The sequence below is a fragment of the Dermochelys coriacea genome, chromosome 25, assembly GCF_009764565.3.
Source record: "Dermochelys coriacea isolate rDerCor1 chromosome 25, rDerCor1.pri.v4, whole genome shotgun sequence".
Taxonomy (NCBI): Eukaryota; Metazoa; Chordata; order Testudines; family Dermochelyidae; genus Dermochelys; species Dermochelys coriacea.
Window position 1 is genome coordinate 14,426,764 of NC_050092.1, and position 16,953 is coordinate 14,443,716.

General features: G+C 46.2%; 1 protein-coding gene and 2 long non-coding RNA genes across 4 annotated transcripts in view; 1 reads left to right on the forward strand and 2 right to left on the reverse strand.

The window, feature by feature from the left end:
* UPF1 (UPF1 RNA helicase and ATPase) overlaps positions 1-5,863 on the reverse strand; it is a 28,605-nt gene extending 22,742 nt beyond the window's left edge. For both annotated transcript variants that reach the window (XM_038383625.2, XM_038383623.2), the window contains exon 1: positions 5,395-5,863. In XM_038383625.2, coding sequence (XP_038239553.1) covers positions 5,395-5,607 — 213 coding nt within the window. In that variant the 5' untranslated portion in view covers positions 5,608-5,863. The remainder of the gene's footprint in view (positions 1-5,394) is intronic.
* A 2,981-nt stretch (positions 5,864-8,844) lies between these two features.
* On the forward strand, positions 8,845-10,130 carry LOC122457482. The gene is made up of 2 exons (XR_006277022.1): positions 8,845-9,363; positions 10,005-10,130. It is a non-coding gene; the product is annotated as an uncharacterized LOC122457482 (long non-coding RNA).
* Positions 10,131-10,549: 419 nt separating this feature from the next.
* LOC122457481 overlaps positions 10,550-16,953 on the reverse strand; it is a 65,353-nt gene continuing 58,949 nt past the window's right edge. The window contains exon 4 of the long non-coding RNA XR_006277021.1: positions 10,550-16,912. This is a non-coding gene — a long non-coding RNA (uncharacterized LOC122457481). The remainder of the gene's footprint in view (positions 16,913-16,953) is intronic.

Sequence of the window (16,953 nt, forward strand, 5' to 3'; positions counted from 1 at the left end):
ATATTTTAATGTGTTTAGTGAGTCAGACATTTAATGCAAAGCCTATTCTTGATATCTACTTTCACCTTCAAATTATTTCTTTAGTTCTCTTAGGCAATGAAATATGCATTTCCACAGAGAAACTCGTTACCCCTATCCTCATGACAAGATGGTAAACCTTAAAAAAATGAAATCCAAAAAAAGCTGGCTTCTGAGCTCATTTCTAAGTTTCTTCAGACTTTTGTTGTTCCCATTAATAAACTCAAGGATTTTCTGAATAAACCTCTCTGCAGTCTGAGCAAAACCAAGACCAAGAAGTGACGGAGGCACATTCTTTCTAGACTTCATATTAAGAGAACACTACATCTCTCAGTGAAGCAGCCTTAGTTTTTTCTAGAAGTATTGCAAAAGCTACATAAAATTAAAACAAAATAAATCTGCTTCATTGCGTGCCTCTCATCTAGATATCCAAGTACCCCATAGTTAATTAACACCCAATTCCTGAGTTAATCTCAAAATCAATAAATTCTAATTTACAAAATACAAATTAGAATGGACTAACACTTGCAAGCTAAAAATGTATCAGGTGTGGTATAAGGCACAGGGCCAAGCAACCTAAAAGTATGGATCTTTAGTGTAACTACCTCCTCAAAGTATTTCTTGTATTTAAAAGATCTATAGTCAGCCCAGGGGCTTAAAGAGTGCTGCTACATGAGGAATCAAGGTTCACAGAGGAAAGAAGAATTCCAATGGCCACAGCGACTGCAATACTGAACAGCAGCATGTCGGACTGACTCCAAAGAAAGACAAATTCAAACTTTATTAGCTAAATGACTGCACAACTGTCCCCTGGAAGACACAAAGATGATAACCGGTAACTTCCTTAAATATATAGTGCAATTTTGTAACTGTAAAACATCATTAATGGGTCATGAAACATGACAAAAGAGTATTCAGATCTTCAAATAATTTGAATTTCTTACAGTACAAATATGAGCACATACTGGTGCACTTTGAATGTAAATGGCCTAAATTCAAAAAGCAATTATATATTAAACTTGTCGTCAATTGCCTTGTCTGTAATCAAACTGTTTGGCTGCTTATATAAATTTAGATGTCAAAGTGGATAATTAGCTTCTGTGGAACTGTACAGGTTTTCATTTTAAAGGACACTGAAATTAAAAGTATTTCAACAGCTAAGAGCAGAGTTGTGCTGTACTCCTGCAAAAACTGACCATGTCAGCAATACCCAAGATATCATACGGAGCTTCCATCCTTTCAGAACTTTGTGTGTGCGTGATGTCACCTGTTGCTAGGTACAATGAGTAGCCTAGATTCAGGGCTTGGCAGACAAGTAATAAGGAAGTGATTCAACTATTGTTTTAAAACCTTCTTGTAATTTTAGCCTATACACATATTGTTAATGATCTGGTAAAAATTGCTTAAAGAAGTCTTGTGTTCATCTTAAAAAATGAATTTAGCACTCTAGTAAAAACATTTTGAAAGACGGGGGCTTAGACAAAAATACTGACACCACAAAAGAGTTGGTCTGTCCTTCAGCATTTTTGTTCTCTTCCCTTGCAAAACTGATCAGCAACACTATCAGACTCAGGAGACAAAATTACAGAGCAGCATTACCCTGTTTAGGTAAAGTAGCTGAAAGATTCTTTGAATAGAGGCTTCTCCTGAACATACAACTTCTTCCTAAGTCAGTGGTAACAAAATATCTTGGAAGTACCATTCTAAATTTCTGAAGGAAAAAAAAAAAAAAAACAAAAAAACCACCACTGCCTGGCAATCCCCTGACCTATACATGGGCATAAATGTATCCACTTATTGCCCTTCCACTTATAAGATAGGTACCAAGCTTAAAGCTACAGTGGGATAAACACTAATCACTTAAACAAGTATATGGAACTCTTCCAGTATTCACATAAACCGGTTCATTTCAGGCTACAGGGCTACGTACTGGGTGGAAGACCCATTCCAGCACGGCATGGTTGTCGTCCCCAGGACAGTACAGCGTACTGTCCCATCACGAGTATTTATTTTTATGCATCTAGATATGTGCTAGGCCTTACCAAAACAGAGAATCCCAAACAGCACACAATCTAAGTTTAACATGATACAGAAAATGAGAATCACAAAACAAACAATGGTAGCTGTCATCAAACCATGGTTCCTCAGTAAGATGTACAAGTCTTAGGACACTTGGGCTTTGTCTACCTAGCATATTATAAGGTTTGATGTTAACTAAAACATGCTTACGTATTTTAAAAATTAGCGTAGACAAGGCACACTACTTTTCTACTGTAAGTGCTTACATGGCCCCCATTACTATAGTACCTGAAGACCTCAATCTTTAATTTTATCCTCAAAACACCCCTCTGAGGTGAGGCAGAACAATTATCCCCATTTTACAGAGAGAGAGACAGACAGCGTGACTTGTCTACACTAATCTTCAAAAACTTGTTAGTAAGTATTAACTTACATATGCCAACATTACAAATTTAAATGCTAGTTTAGAGAATACTGTGAAGAGTGGGGAAATGGAAAACAAACAAGTTGTAAGAGACAACAGGGGAAAGATAGCAAATAGAAGCTGTAGTGAAAAAAATCAGAAACATCATAGTGCATCTAAAAAGGCCAATTATGTATAAGCTACAGGTGGATGGCTGAATCAGCTGACTTTTGGCAAGAAAAAATAGTATGGCCATTACTTTCGCACTGCTGACCCCCTTATACCTTTTGTCAGTGGTGGGACACCACCCGACTTCAACAAATGCTCAAATTCATGGTTTAACATACATTAGAGGAAGAAAGTCACGATGGAGAGAAGAATCAATTGCCCATACTTTGTTAGAAGAGTGGGTGAAGGAAACATATTTAACTCTCTCTCCTCCTAACACCTAGGAGTTGGGGAGACATTTGAACATTACTTCACAGCAAGTAAACAATGAGCTCATATTAAAAATAAGATTAAACGGAATTTAATGAAGTGAAAAAATACTTAAAAATGATCAACTTTCAGGCCCTATAAGTTATATTTTTAGTTACTTCTCCTGCACAGGCAGATTACAAATTTACATATCTACTTAAGGCAGCAAAATAGTCCCAGAAGCCTTTGGGAAAGACCCCAATCAACATGAACACAAGTTGAGTCTGCTAAAATGTACAGGACTGGACAGCTACGTAACATGATTAGATCTCCTTAGTTTTGCTATAGTTCTTGCTATGTTGTGGTTCAAAAGGAACATTACCTGTACAACATCTAAAAAAAAAAAAAAAAATCAAGCTGTGAAACAAGTATTTGGAGGCAAAATGAGTATCAAGAAAAATATGAGTTTGTAAAAGTGTCTTAAGGACATTGTTTCAGCAGCTTGTTAAAGAGATATAAAAACAACTTTTTCCACAGGATGGCTACAGATTTTATCTGTTAGTACCTAAACATACTGCACACAAGTTTTAACTTCTACATTTGTTTTTCTTTCTAACCACATGTTTAAAGTAAACTATATTTGGTATTAATCCTCAGACAGAGGATTTTAGCACCTGTAAGACTCCTAACCAGAAAAATCTGAAGGGAATACTACCCAGATGTGATAGAACTACAAAGTACAATTTATTTAGAAACTTACAAAAGACTTAAAGACTTTTGGGAGGACAACACATGATATTAGTATGGTTCTCTTTTGTAGGATGTGTGATTATTTCTATACATGTAGAAGATTACTGTATAGGTAATCTAACTAAAGGTTCTATACAAACAGCATGTGGATAAGATGGTAGCCAAGTGAAGCATGAAAAAATGCAATTTTGTTAATCTTTCCCCCTTTTATTTATTAATCTTCTATTAAAAAAAGTCCTCTGTCTCAATATATGCAATTTGGGTTTTTGCTAAGATTTGATATCAGAGTGCACAGATTAAAGAGACCAATAAAGATGAACTGAGAATCCTTTCAACTGCCATGATTTGAGTTCAGGAATCTGGGTTTCTTTTACAGTAAAAGACATCAAGAACACCTAAAACAGCTCAGGGAGTTGCATCCCCAATTCTGCCTTAGGCAGCCGTCAACTGTAGGAGAGAACAGAACTCTGAATATAAATCTCCGTATGTAAAGGGAGAAATGGAAGTCCGTACAGTATTCTTGAATTGGGATCTTAAACTTATTTTAATAGCACTTCAATTCACCTTTTATTTTACATTTTAATCTGCACGTTGTTTACAAACAGCTCATTGTTGGCATTGGGATTATATCAGTATTTGCTTGTCTATGAAGTTTGTCCATGCAGTTGACTAATTTGCATATTCTGTGATCTTTTTAAGTATTACAGCAATTTTGAAGCTTCAGGTTTTTTTAAAAACAGCAATGTAATTTTTCCCCCCACATACAGAGCCATAAAACCATACAGCCAATTCTGTCCACATATCTATTCAGGGGACACCATCATAGGGCCTAATTGCATCAGCCACACTATCAGAGGTTCATTCATCTGCACATCTACCAATGTGATATATGCCATCATGTGCCAGCAATGCCCCTCTGCCATGTACTTGGCTCTTGGGAGCCATAAAAGTTTTTCTTGCCCTCAATTATAGTATTTCATTGTGTACGTGTCCCCCTAACTTCCTCTTTTCTTTCACTCACTATTCCAAGAAAATCCTAGTTTCCCTTCTTTTTCAATATCAATAAAGACACTACACAAGGTTAATGCGCAGTGGTATATTAGTTGCTACCACATTTCCCTAAAAATATTTTTCTATTTTGCCCGTTACATTTTAAAAGTCTCTGAACTTCAATCCCAGGTTGCGTTGACAGGCACATGCATACACGCAAACCCACAACAAACCAGCTTAGCAACAATGCCATCGGAAAAGAGGGATGGGGGGGAGGGCATAGTTTAGAATCACGGAATGTTTTCCAGAATTTGTTGCCCTCAAAAATAAGTTTCAGAACTGGAAGGGGACATGCCACCGGATTTGCCCTGGTTTCCCATAAGCAGCAGAAGCTAGATAGGGTACAGCCAGCTGCTCCCCACAGCTACACTTCGCTACCGCAGGAAGGCACCAACCCTTCCTGACGCAACCGTGAAATCTGACACTTTCGCAGGGTTCCCCCTGGCCCGCCAGGTGTGCACCGGCTCCAGTGCCGCCCTGGCCCCCCAACCTTTGCAGCCCGCTAGCGCGGAGCACCGGGCCTGGGCCGGCGGGAGCCCTGGCTGGGCTCAGGGCGGAAAAGGTTTTCAGGCCCAGGTGCAGAGGAGCCGCCAGGCCCGCACCGGGCCGGGGGGCTCCCCCGGCGGCCCCCGGGACAGGGGCGGGCCCATCGCGCAGCCCCACGCTCCTGCCCCGCTCCCCGGCGCCCCCACGGCGGAAGGAAGCCGCCGCCCAGGCCACCCACGGCGCGGACTCACCTGTGCCTCGATCTGTCCGGGCGGCCCCTGCCCCGGCGGGCCCTGCCCCGGGCCCCCGTGTGCGGGCCCGGGCGGGGTCTGGGTCTGGCTGGGGAGGGTGAAGTCGGTGAACTCGAACTCGGAGCCCTGGGTGTCGGCGCCGAGCAGCTCGGCCTCCTCGGTGTCCAGGAAGGTGAGAGTCTGCGAGCTGGGGCCGTACGCCTCCACGCTCATGGCGGCGGCGAGGAGCGGGGCTCCCCCCTCAGGCCGGCGGGGCCTCGCCTCACGGAGCCCGGCGCAGCGCGCTACGCGAGGCCCTGGATCCGCCGCGCGCACCAGGCCGGACGCCAACGAAGCAACCGTCCCCTGGGCCGGACGCAACCGAATCAACCGGCTCGCGCCGCGGCGGGACCGATCCCGACGCGCTGGGAGCGGAACAGGCCAGACGCCGTCGCCGCGCGCCAGGCCAGGGTGACGCGCAACGCACGGGGGTGGTGACGCGGCGCGCCCCGTACGCGCGGAGCCGTGACGCACGCACGCACACCCGGAGGGGGGGGAGGCGCGGGGGTGGGGCCCGAGCGAGGCCGTAACCTTAGGCCACGCCTCTCCCGTGTGGGGGTGGAACCTTTCGCTCCCCCTCCCCCTCCGTAATGGTGGGGGAGGAGGGAGTCTCTGCCCCCCATGGGTAGTGGTGGGGAGGAGGGGGGTCTCTCACTGCCCCCCATGGGTAGTGGTGGAGGAGGAGGAGAGGGGGGGTCTCTCACTATCTCCCATGAGTAGGGGAGGAGGAGGAGAGGGTCTCTCACTGCCCCCCATGGGTAGTGGTGGGGAGGAGGGGGGGGTCTCTCACTGCCCCCCATGGGTAGTGGTGGAGGAGGAGGAGAGGGGGGGTCTCTCACTATCTCCCATGACTAGGGGAGGAGGAGGAGAGGGTCTCTCACTGCCCCCCATGGGTAGTGGTGGGGAGGAGGGGGGGGTCTCTCACTGCCCCCCATGGGTAGTGGTGGGGGAGGAGGGGGGGTCTCTCACTATCTCCCATGAGTAGGGGAGGAGGAGGAGAGGGTCTCTCACTGCCCCCCATGGGTAGTGGTGGGGAGGAGGGGGGGGTCTCTCACTGCCCCCCATGGGTAGTGGTGGAGGAGGAGGAGAGGGGGGGTCTCTCACTATCTCCCATGACTAGGGGAGGAGGAGGAGAGGGTCTCTCACTGCCCCCCATGGGTAGTGGTGGGGAGGAGGGGGGGGTCTCTCACTGCCCCCCATGGGTAGTGGTGGGGGAGGAGGGGGGGTCTCTCACTATCTCCCATGAGTAGGGGAGGAGGAGGAGAGGGTCTCTCACTGCCCCCCATGGGTAGTGGTGGGGAGGAGGGGGGGGTCTCTCACTGCCCCCCATGGGTAGTGGTGGAGGAGGAGGAGGGGGGGGTCTCTCACTATCTCCCATGACTAGGGGAGGAGGAGGAGAGGGTCTCTCACTGCCCCCCATGGGTAGTGGTGGGGGAGGAGGGGGGGGTCTCTCACTGCCCCCCATGGGTAGTGGTGGAGGAGGAGGAGAGGGGGGGGTCTCTCACTATCTCCCATGAGTAGGGGAGGAGGAGGAGAGGGTCTCTCACTGCCCCCCATGGGTAGTGGTGGAGGAGGAGGAGAGGGGGGGTCTCTCACTATCTCCCATGAGTAGGGGAGGAGGAGGAGAGGGTCTCTCACTGCCCCCCATGGGTAGTGGTGGGGAGGAGGGGGGGGTCTCTCACTGCCCCCCATGGGTAGTGGTGGAGGAGGAGGAGAGGGGGGGTCTCTCACTATCTCCCATGAGTAGGGGAGGAGGAGGAGAGGGTCTCTCACTGCCCCCCATGGGTAGTGGTGGGGAGGAGGGGGGGGTCTCTCACTGCCCCCCATGGGTAGTGGTGGGGGAGGAGGGGGGGTCTCTCACTATCTCCCATGAGTAGGGGAGGAGGAGGAGAGGGTCTCTCACTGCCCCCCATGGGTAGTGGTGGGGAGGAGGGGGGGTCTCTCACTGCCCCCCATGGGTAGTGGTGGAGGAGGAGGAGAGGGGGGGTCTCTCACTATCTCCCATGACTAGGGGAGGAGGAGGAGAGGGTCTCTCACTGCCCCCCATGGGTAGTGGTGGGGGAGGAGGGGGGGGTCTCTCACTGCCCCCCATGGGTAGTGGTGGAGGAGGAGGAGAGGGGGGGGTCTCTCACTATCTCCCATGAGTAGGGGAGGAGGAGGAGAGGGTCTCTCACTGCCCCCCATGGGTAGTGGTGGAGGAGGAGGAGAGGGGGGGTCTCTCACTATCTCCCATGAGTAGGGGAGGAGGAGGAGAGGGTCTCTCACTGCCCCCCATGGGTAGTGGTGGGGAGGAGGGGGGGGTCTCTCACTGCCCCCCATGGGTAGTGGTGGAGGAGGAGGAGAGGGGGGGTCTCTCACTATCTCCCATGACTAGGGGAGGAGGAGGAGAGGGTCTCTCACTGCCCCCCATGGGTAGTGGTGGGGAGGAGGGGGGGGTCTCTCACTGCCCCCCATGGGTAGTGGTGGAGGAGGAGGAGAGGGGGGGTCTCTCACTATCTCCCATGAGTAGGGGAGGAGGAGGAGAGGGTCTCTCACTGCCCCCCATGGGTAGTGGTGGGGAGGAGGGGGGGTCTCTCACTGCCCCCCATGGGTAGTGGTGGAGGAGGAGGAGAGGGGGGGTCTCTCACTATCTCCCATGACTAGGGGAGGAGGAGGAGAGGGTCTCTCACTGCCCCCCATGGGTAGTGGTGGGGGAGGAGGGGGGGGTCTCTCACTGCCCCCCATGGGTAGTGGTGGAGGAGGAGGAGAGGGGGGGGTCTCTCACTATCTCCCATGAGTAGGGGAGGAGGAGGAGAGGGTCTCTCACTGCCCCCCATGGGTAGTGGTGGGGAGGAGGGGGGGTCTCTCACTGCCCCCCATGGGTAGTGGTGGAGGAGGAGGAGAGGGGGGATCTCTCACTATCTCCCATGAGTAGGGGAGGAGGAGGAGAGGGTCTCTCACTGCCCCCCATGGGTAGTGGTGGGGAGGAGGGGGGGTCTCTCACTGCCCCCCATGGGTAGTGGTGGAGGAGGAGGAGGGGGGGGGTCTCTCACTATCTCCCATGAGTAGGGGAGGAGGAGGAGAGGGTCTCTCACTGCCCCCCATGGGTAGTGGTGGAGGAGGAGGAGGGGGGGGGGTCTCTCACTATCTCCCATGAGTAGGGGAGGAGGAGGAGAGGGTCTCTCACTGCCCCCCATGGGTAGTGGTGGGGGAGGAGGGGGGGTCTCTCACTATCTCCCATGAGTAGGGGAGGAGGAGGAGAGGGTCTCTCACTGCCCCCCATGGGTAGTGGTGGGGGAGGAAGGGGGTCTCTCACTATCTCCCATGAGTAGGGGAGGAGGAGGAGAGGGTCTCTCACTGCCCCCCATGGGTAGTGGTGGGGGAGGAGGGGGGTCTCTCACTATCTCCCATGAGTAGGGGAGGTCTCTCACTGCCCCCATTGGTAGTGGTGGGGGAGGTCTCTAGCTCTCCCACATGGAGGGAGGTGGGAGGTCTCTCCCTGCCCCAGTGGTGGAGATGATCTCTAATTGTCCATCTTGGTGGGGAGGGGGTGGTCTCTAATTGCCCCCTCTGGGTGGGTGGAGGTCACAGGCTGCCCCCCCCAACACACACACACACACTGTCGGTGAGGAAGCTGTCCTCTTCCCCCAGAAGGTTGAGAGGAGGGGAAGCTCTTTCTTATTAGAGCAGAGTGAGAGCAGAAATCTCTGCTGCCTTTGGTTCATTCGGGGGTTTTTCACCTTCCTGTCACCAGTTTCAATCCAGCCCCAGCCCACAATGATTGCATGTGACATCAGCTACTTAGCTGCCCCCGTTTGAAGTGAGTTTGGTGGGTCTCAATTCAATCCTTAGGGATGCTTGTTTACATCTAAAAAGCCACCTCTGCAATTGCTGATGTGGTTAAAGCAGGGTACTTGGAGTCAGGACTCTTGGGTTCCATTCCCAGCTCAGGTTTCAGAGCAGCAGCCGTGTTAGTCTGTATTCGCAAAAAGAAAAGGAGGACTTGTGGCACCTTAGAGACTAACAAATTTCTTTGAGCATAAGCTTTCGTGAGCTACAGCTCACTTCATCGGATGCATTCGGTGGAAAATACAGTGGGGAGATTGATATACACACACAGAGAACATGAAACAATGGGTTTTATCATACACACTGTAAGGAGAGTGATCACTGAAGATGAACTATTACCAGTAGGAAGGGGGAGGGAAGGAGGAAAACCTTTTATGGTGATAATCAAGGTAGGCTATTTCCAGCCTACTATTTCCCCATGTTATTTCTCCCCCCTACCCCACACTCCACTGTTCCTCAGACGTTCTTGTTAACTGCTGGAAATGGCCCACCTTGATTATCACCATAAAAGGTTTTCCTCCCCCCCCCTTCCTGCTGTAATAGCTCATCTTAAGTGATCACTCTCCTTACAATGTGTATGATAAAACCCTTTGTTTCATGTTCTCTGTGCGTGTATATAAATCTCCCCACTGTATTTTCCACCGAATGCATCCGATGAAGTGAGCTGTAGCTAACGAAAGCTTATGCTCAAATAAATTTGTTAGTCTCTAAGGTGCCACAAGTCCTTCTTTTCTTATTCCCAGATCAGAGGGTGTGTGACATAGTCATTAAACAAGAGTGTGGGAAGCAGGATCCTGGATTCATTTTCCCTCTGTCTGCCTCAATTTCCCATCTGTACACCAAGAATACCAATATACATATCACGTGAAGGTGTGAGTATTAACTAATGTTTTAAAGTACTGTGAGATAGTCAGAAGGTGGTAGAGAAGTGTTAAGTGTTATTATTATTATTTATGATTTATACTAATTGGAATTTTGGCTGACAGTTGCACGGGGTTTGGGGCTAGTAATTGAACGGGCTGTGGAGACTGAAATCCCTGCTCATCATTAGAAATGGCCCTTCCAGGTCAAGACTGAGGGGTAGTAGTGATGAGTTTTTAGCCTGCCAGTCATTCAGGGGAGTCCCTTCTTGTGAAAATAGAGCCAGAAGACTAAGATAAGTTAGTCAAATGAGCCACTAACTGTAAGAGGCAGCATGGCAATAAGATTGTGGCAATAAGTGACCACAGTCCCTGCTGCTAGACTGTAACATGGCAACAAGTTAAGTCATTCCATGGAGTTTCCACAGTTCAACAGTAACCCAGCACACGTAGACTCAAGTGCCAAGTGTTTGTGTATAAAGTATAAAATCAGGAGTAGAGTTATTTTCCATCCTTCAAGTCTCAAAGACAGCTTCCCTTGTTTTAATAGCCTCACTATTTCTAGTCTTCCATGGAGAAGGATGTTAAAATGACATCATCAGGTTTTCATGACCTGGGACTTTCAAGGTACTTTCTGTTCTGTGTGCTATGACAGGAGAGTTATTGGGAAAGGGAACTGCCAGAGACTTACAGTACCTCTCTGTAGTTTACAACTTTCCCATTCTACAGAGAGGAGGAATAAATCAGGCTTGATCTATGCATCAGGAACAGCAGAGAGACAATTATCTGGGTCTGAGACTCCTGTAGACGTGGGCCCCATTTCAGTCATGAAGCTCTGGACATTCATAGGCTTCCATGGATTTTCATGAAAGAAGTGCTTGTGAAGACACATGGGTAATAGTGGGTATATATAGGCCTGGAGATAGTGGAGGCTGTTGACAAGTGGGTAAACAAAGCTAACAGAAACATTTCTCAGCCAATTTAGAGCTGAAAGTAAAAATCATACTCTCTCTGATTCAAAGTCTAGGCTTATCCCAAGGAGTTTGCCCATCACATGGAACCCCTTTGTGAAAGAAAAATCATAAATTTTATTCTGGTGAATGGCAACAGTCCAAACAGCACTGAAAACTTAAACCCTGTTTATCCACAACAGGCATGGCCTGGGTAGTTGCCATGCAAGCTTCTCCCATAATGTTCCCCTGTAATATACCTCAGCTGTGTTCTGGAGGGAACCCATTTAAAACTGAGAGCATTGTCTTTTCTTCTGAGATAGCCAATAAAGGGAATAATTGTGTCAGTGGTTTTACAGTATAGAAACTATTCCACTAGGAACACAAGACCAACAACTCCTTTTACAGTGGTAAATTTGGAAGGATTAGTGTTTTATCAGTAAATGTTGGTAAACGTCAATTTCACCACACACACCGCCAAAAAATATTTCCATCAATAATAAAAATTTACATATAAGCAAAGTAAGAGAAATGCTGCTTGAGAACTTATTAGAGTTGGATCTAAGGATATTTACTTTGTATATTTTGATATAACATGTTGAAATTTGTGTTTTAACCATTATAAACCTTTAACTGTTAAAATCTCCACATTTACCATCATGAAGTAATTATTGTGTTACACCCCCCCCATAATTGCCTGAAACTGTGAAAATTTAAATAGATAAAAATGCTTAAAACCCATAATTTTGCACAACTGTGAAAATGTAAATTGATAAAAATTGAAAAAAAATGTTTAAAAATAAACTTTGATATTATCCATCAAAATTAAAAACCATAGTCCATTGGATGATAGCAATTATGAGTAGCTTATTATCAATCTAGGCCAGATTCGCCTGGTGACCTAGAGGTTTTGAAAGATTTTGCAACCTATTTGCAAACCAGTAATGCTTTAATTTTTCTGTAGACCCTCCTTTTAATTTTGGGCACCAGTTGTTTGCCCTCTTTTTTGGGAAGCTGTGACTTCTGAAGCAGGAAAGTTTAAAATGACACCAACTACAGGCTTCCAGATCCATGGACTAAGGTCAGTACAATTTAGGATCATGCTCAGTTCAGTTGTCCAAAAATAGCGAGTTGTAGTCACCAAAATTTTCAAAGTATTACACATATACCAACCTCACCAGTGTTACAGGATAGTTGAATGATCAATTTCTTGTGATTCCCTAAAGAGTGATAGTAGGGTGAAGCTGAAACAGGAAGCAATTCTTCAGAATTCTGGCTTATAAAGCATGGGGGTAGGATTAAGCAGAATTGGTTCATCCACAAACACCCAGTTTGTTCCCAGAGCTCATACAACAGCACAATTGTGAAAGAACAGTAAATCCTACTTCAGCATCAAAGCTATTTGTTGTAGCAATGCTGGAGAAGAAAATTAGGAAGTCAAGTGGGCTGCTCATTTGGTTTCATCACCCAAAATGACCTTCCATCCTTTTGCTGTTTTATGGCATCATCAATGTCTGAGTTCTGGGAACAGATCCAAAGGTTTGGAGCATTGCTGATGGATGTCTTGATCTTCCCCCCTCCACGTATCCTACATAAAATGGAAGAGAAACATGGACTTAATGGATCATTTAGAAAATGTAAACAACACTGTTGGCACAGGAGAGCCCATGGTGAATTTTGCAGCTGGTTCAGCTTCTGAACTGGAGCACCAATGTTGGCTATGTCCTCCTGCAAAATCAGGCTGCTGTCTAAGGTGCTGAAATGGGAGGGCTGCAAAAGAAGTTCTCCAGTCCCCCACCCCTTCAAAGTCAGGTCAGTCTCTCTAGTGCCCAAATAACAGGGAGTAAACCATAGTGAGCCAGTTATTTGGGTACCTTTTGCTCACTTTGACATGTGTAGGCAAGGGTCAACAAAACCAGACTGGTAATTAACCAAGAGTCTGATGGCCACACCTGAATTGTGTAAAATAGAGGTGACTGCCCTTGCTATTTTTGTGAATGTGAAGATGTGGCCAGTGAAGACAATAGGTTATGATTTCAGCAATAGACCAGTTTGACAATAACGCCCAAACCATAGAGCATTCATGCTGGGACCTGTAGTCTCTATGGACCGCACTGCCATATTTAAGATGAGCATGTGTCTGGGCTGCATCACAGAGTTTCCATGGCTACATTTGTCCTGAGATCCACACTTTGACCAATTGCACCATTAACAGTAAGATTATTTTTTAATTCTGTGCTCATGCAGGGTTGATGGCCACTCATTGAGTTTTTAGTTTTCATTGCTACACACCCAATATAAAATTAAGGAAAGTAAAGCTCTGGAAAATTAGAGCACAATCTTTGTAGAAGTCATTATTCTTTACCATTATTATCAGCTAATTTTTATATGCAATGCTCAGTAGTATGGAGCTGTGCAGGAAGCAGACATGGATGGATTTCTTTTTGTAAAGGATGTTTTATGTTTGCTAATTGCATGCTTCAGTGTGCAAAATGGTTTAACTTGTTTATGGTTCCCCACTGTCTACCCCAAACAGGTGATTATAAAGGTATATGTTAATTGTAGCTATACAAGTGACATACACAACAGTTCATCTGTTAGTTAGTGCAAATAATTCAAGCCACTTTCAGAATAGCCAGCTTTGCCACATGATTTCCCTTGACACGTTTCACTCCCAAGACACATGAATGCTGGGATTTGATAACATCCCCCATTCAGAGAAAACAAGCTGTTATGAAAAGGAAGAAGCTGATTGGTCTCCGAAAACTCCAAGCCGTGGAGACAGTGTCAGGAAGTGTCACCATGACGTGAAATGTTCAGAGCCAATAGACACGAATGTGAAAAATCACAACAAAACTGCTTGTTTGAAATGACAGCCAAAGAATCCAAGCAATTTTATCTGGGAAGCAAACAACCCAGGGTGAGGGGACCACAGAATTATCATGCAAAGCACATGTCCATGTCCACCTGAATGATCATCGGGGACGTCATCTATTTATGAGGGGGAGTTCTCAAAGAAAGAGCTGCTGCAGAGGGGAAGTGCGGCTGTGGGCTGCCTTGAAACATTTGAGATGTATCGTTTTGTTAATGCAAAAGTACTGAATTTCATACTGGCCCATATCATTCAACTCTCCTTTTCAGCCCTATGTTTATCTCTTTCCCATCAGAAGTAACTGTTGTCTCTCACTTTTCTAATGATAAATTATTGGTGGACAGTGCTCAGCTGTGTAACTGAAGTTATAGAAAATGGTATTGATGCCAAAGATATGAACCTCACATTCTTTTAATTTGCTCGTGTGGCTATGTTCCTTGCATCCCTCATTTTTGGACTTCATCTCCAGTTTTTCACTCTCATCCTCGATAGTATGGACTGCTCCAATCTGCAGTTCAGGCTGTGAAGACCAATTATATTAACAAGCTATTTATAATTTAGGGATGCACTTAAATTATGGCTCCTACTGTCTTTTTACTACTTCTGAGATCCTCTTTTATCTGAACCTTTAAAGAGCAAAGAAAAGTAAAACAAATAAATAAATAAAGTTTTTGGCATGTAGCTCTCTAGTTTCCTGTTTGAAGTCAGCCCCTTCCAAAAGACGGAGTATGCATATTTATGTGTGTGATGGTGCCTAGCAACATCCCTTAGCAACAACATGCTATCAGCAAAAACATCCAACATCAGTTGAAGTAGCTTCAGGAAGGGGGAGGTTAGGGATGGTAAATTGCTACAGAAGGTACCATTGTCTGTTCTAATTATTAACAACAGTGCTGCTTTCCCACTCCCACTTCTTCATCGAAACAGTAATTGTTCAGATATGTGCATAGTATGGAGCAGAATACATTCGTGTCACAAAAATTGTGCAACACATGCTGATGAGATAATTTTTGAGGAAGAGAAATAACCCCTCTCCACCTCTCTTTAAATAAAGGTTCTGAATTTTTCTCCTGGGTTTGGCTTTGGAAATGTTCCCACTTTGGACAGGACTAACACCAAGGAAAGATGAACAATTCATTTCAGCAACTAGAATCTGGAACAGCTTCTTCCATCAGATGTCTCACTTTCTCCCTGTCCCCCTCTTTCTGTAATTGTACTCACTCCTCACCCCCAGAATTATGCTGTTTTCTGTTATGCTTCTTAGTATGTGTGTGATATTCCCACTAGAGATCTGGTGCTGCCAGTTTTCCCTTATTTTTATATATAGTGCTCATGTTCATGTACACACACACACTCACTCACTTACTCCATTTGTGTTAGTTATATTTATATGACAAAGAATGATGTAATGACTTACGGAATTGCAGGGCCATGTAATAAATTAATTTATCATGCACATTTAACCACTTCATCTTTTCTCTCTCTGCTCTGTCATTTTCATTTGTGTGCTTAGGCATCTCTTTTTTTTCTCCCTTTCTTTCTTGTTAACTTGATATTTATTTTTAATTATTCACTGTTTTTAACCTATAACAAAATACATCCTTCCAGTTGGAATCTTGTAAGGTTTGCTGCACAGTTTGGCTGCAGTGAATACTTCCTGATCTTTCATTATTCGGCTCAAGTTTATGTGTCAAAATATACTGGGGAAATTTCGATATCCAAGACTCCTGAAGACAGAAACATAAAATAACAAGCGCAATGGAGCAAATGCTGGGTTTTGACGTAAATAAACTAGCTACCATTGCAAATGCTGCACTACTACCTCTCCACCACAAGAGGGACATAAAAGGACATCAGTGTAGCTTTGGCAGTGACCCAATAACAGCTCTGTGCAGGTACATAGCAATGTATATTTTCTTTTTGTTTGGAAGGTAACTCTGGGATAATGATTTTTCTTTCTATAGCCCCTTTCACCCCAAACAATCCCAAAGTACTTTATGGATGTGAGAAACTATGATCATCATTATTAATAAGTAAAATGGTTCTTTTCTCAAGCCTTCATACCTGTAGCTTGTCCTCACTTTTTTCCTTTTGGAAAGTCAGCCGTAGTGTTGGGTCATGCAGGAGGCGGGTTGGCCACACAGCCTGGTCAGCAGCAGCCACTACTAGGTGGCAGCTCCAGTGTTCTCTGGCAGCGCCCTGCAGCTGGCTCTGGCCATCATTGGTGCAAAGGGGCCCTTGGCTGGGCTCTGGCTGGTGAAGCTGGGGGGGTGCCCTGGAGGGGCCTGGGGCTGCCCTGAGTGCAGTGGGGGGCAGATGGGGCTGAGACAGCAGCACAGTTGTTCCCCCATCCAGTGCTGCCTGCAGTGTCCATCTGTGTTCTGTCTCTAGCTACTGGACCAAAAACTACAGGAATATCTCTAATAGATATGTGGACCAGAAGGATAGGTGGCTAGTATTTGTATTTGTTTTCCATGGGCTTTAGGCTGATGGTGGAAATGTCATGAGATCCAGATCTCATGTTATTTCAGCCTGTAAGTGGCTCCCTGAGACAAAAGAAGCCTTAGAACAAACAAACAAACGTCAAGGTTTATAGGGTTCCTGTGGAACTCAGAAGCACAGCCCTGGCATGTGCTACACTGTACTTAATGCACAGTGAACATTCAAACTTATGTAATCCTGGCACCCCAGTGACTTCAGTGCCATGTTACCCCCTGCCATGATTAGACTGTGCGGCACGTGCTGGGGGTGCATCTTTGGCTGCTGACAGTGGGCTCTAAACTCAGGCAGGGAGCACACTGTCGTACTCCTGGGAGTCAGAGTGAGAGTGTAGCTAGGAGGCAGCAGAAAAGTCATTGTGCAGATGTTTAGCAGTCCAGTGAGGCCCGGATGAATAGTCCGGTGCAGTTGTGGGTGCTGCGGAACATTCATCCTCACAGCTTGCTCCAGGAGGCAGGGCAATTGCTTGGCTAACAGGGAGAGGGTAAGGCTATTTATAGGAGTGATATGA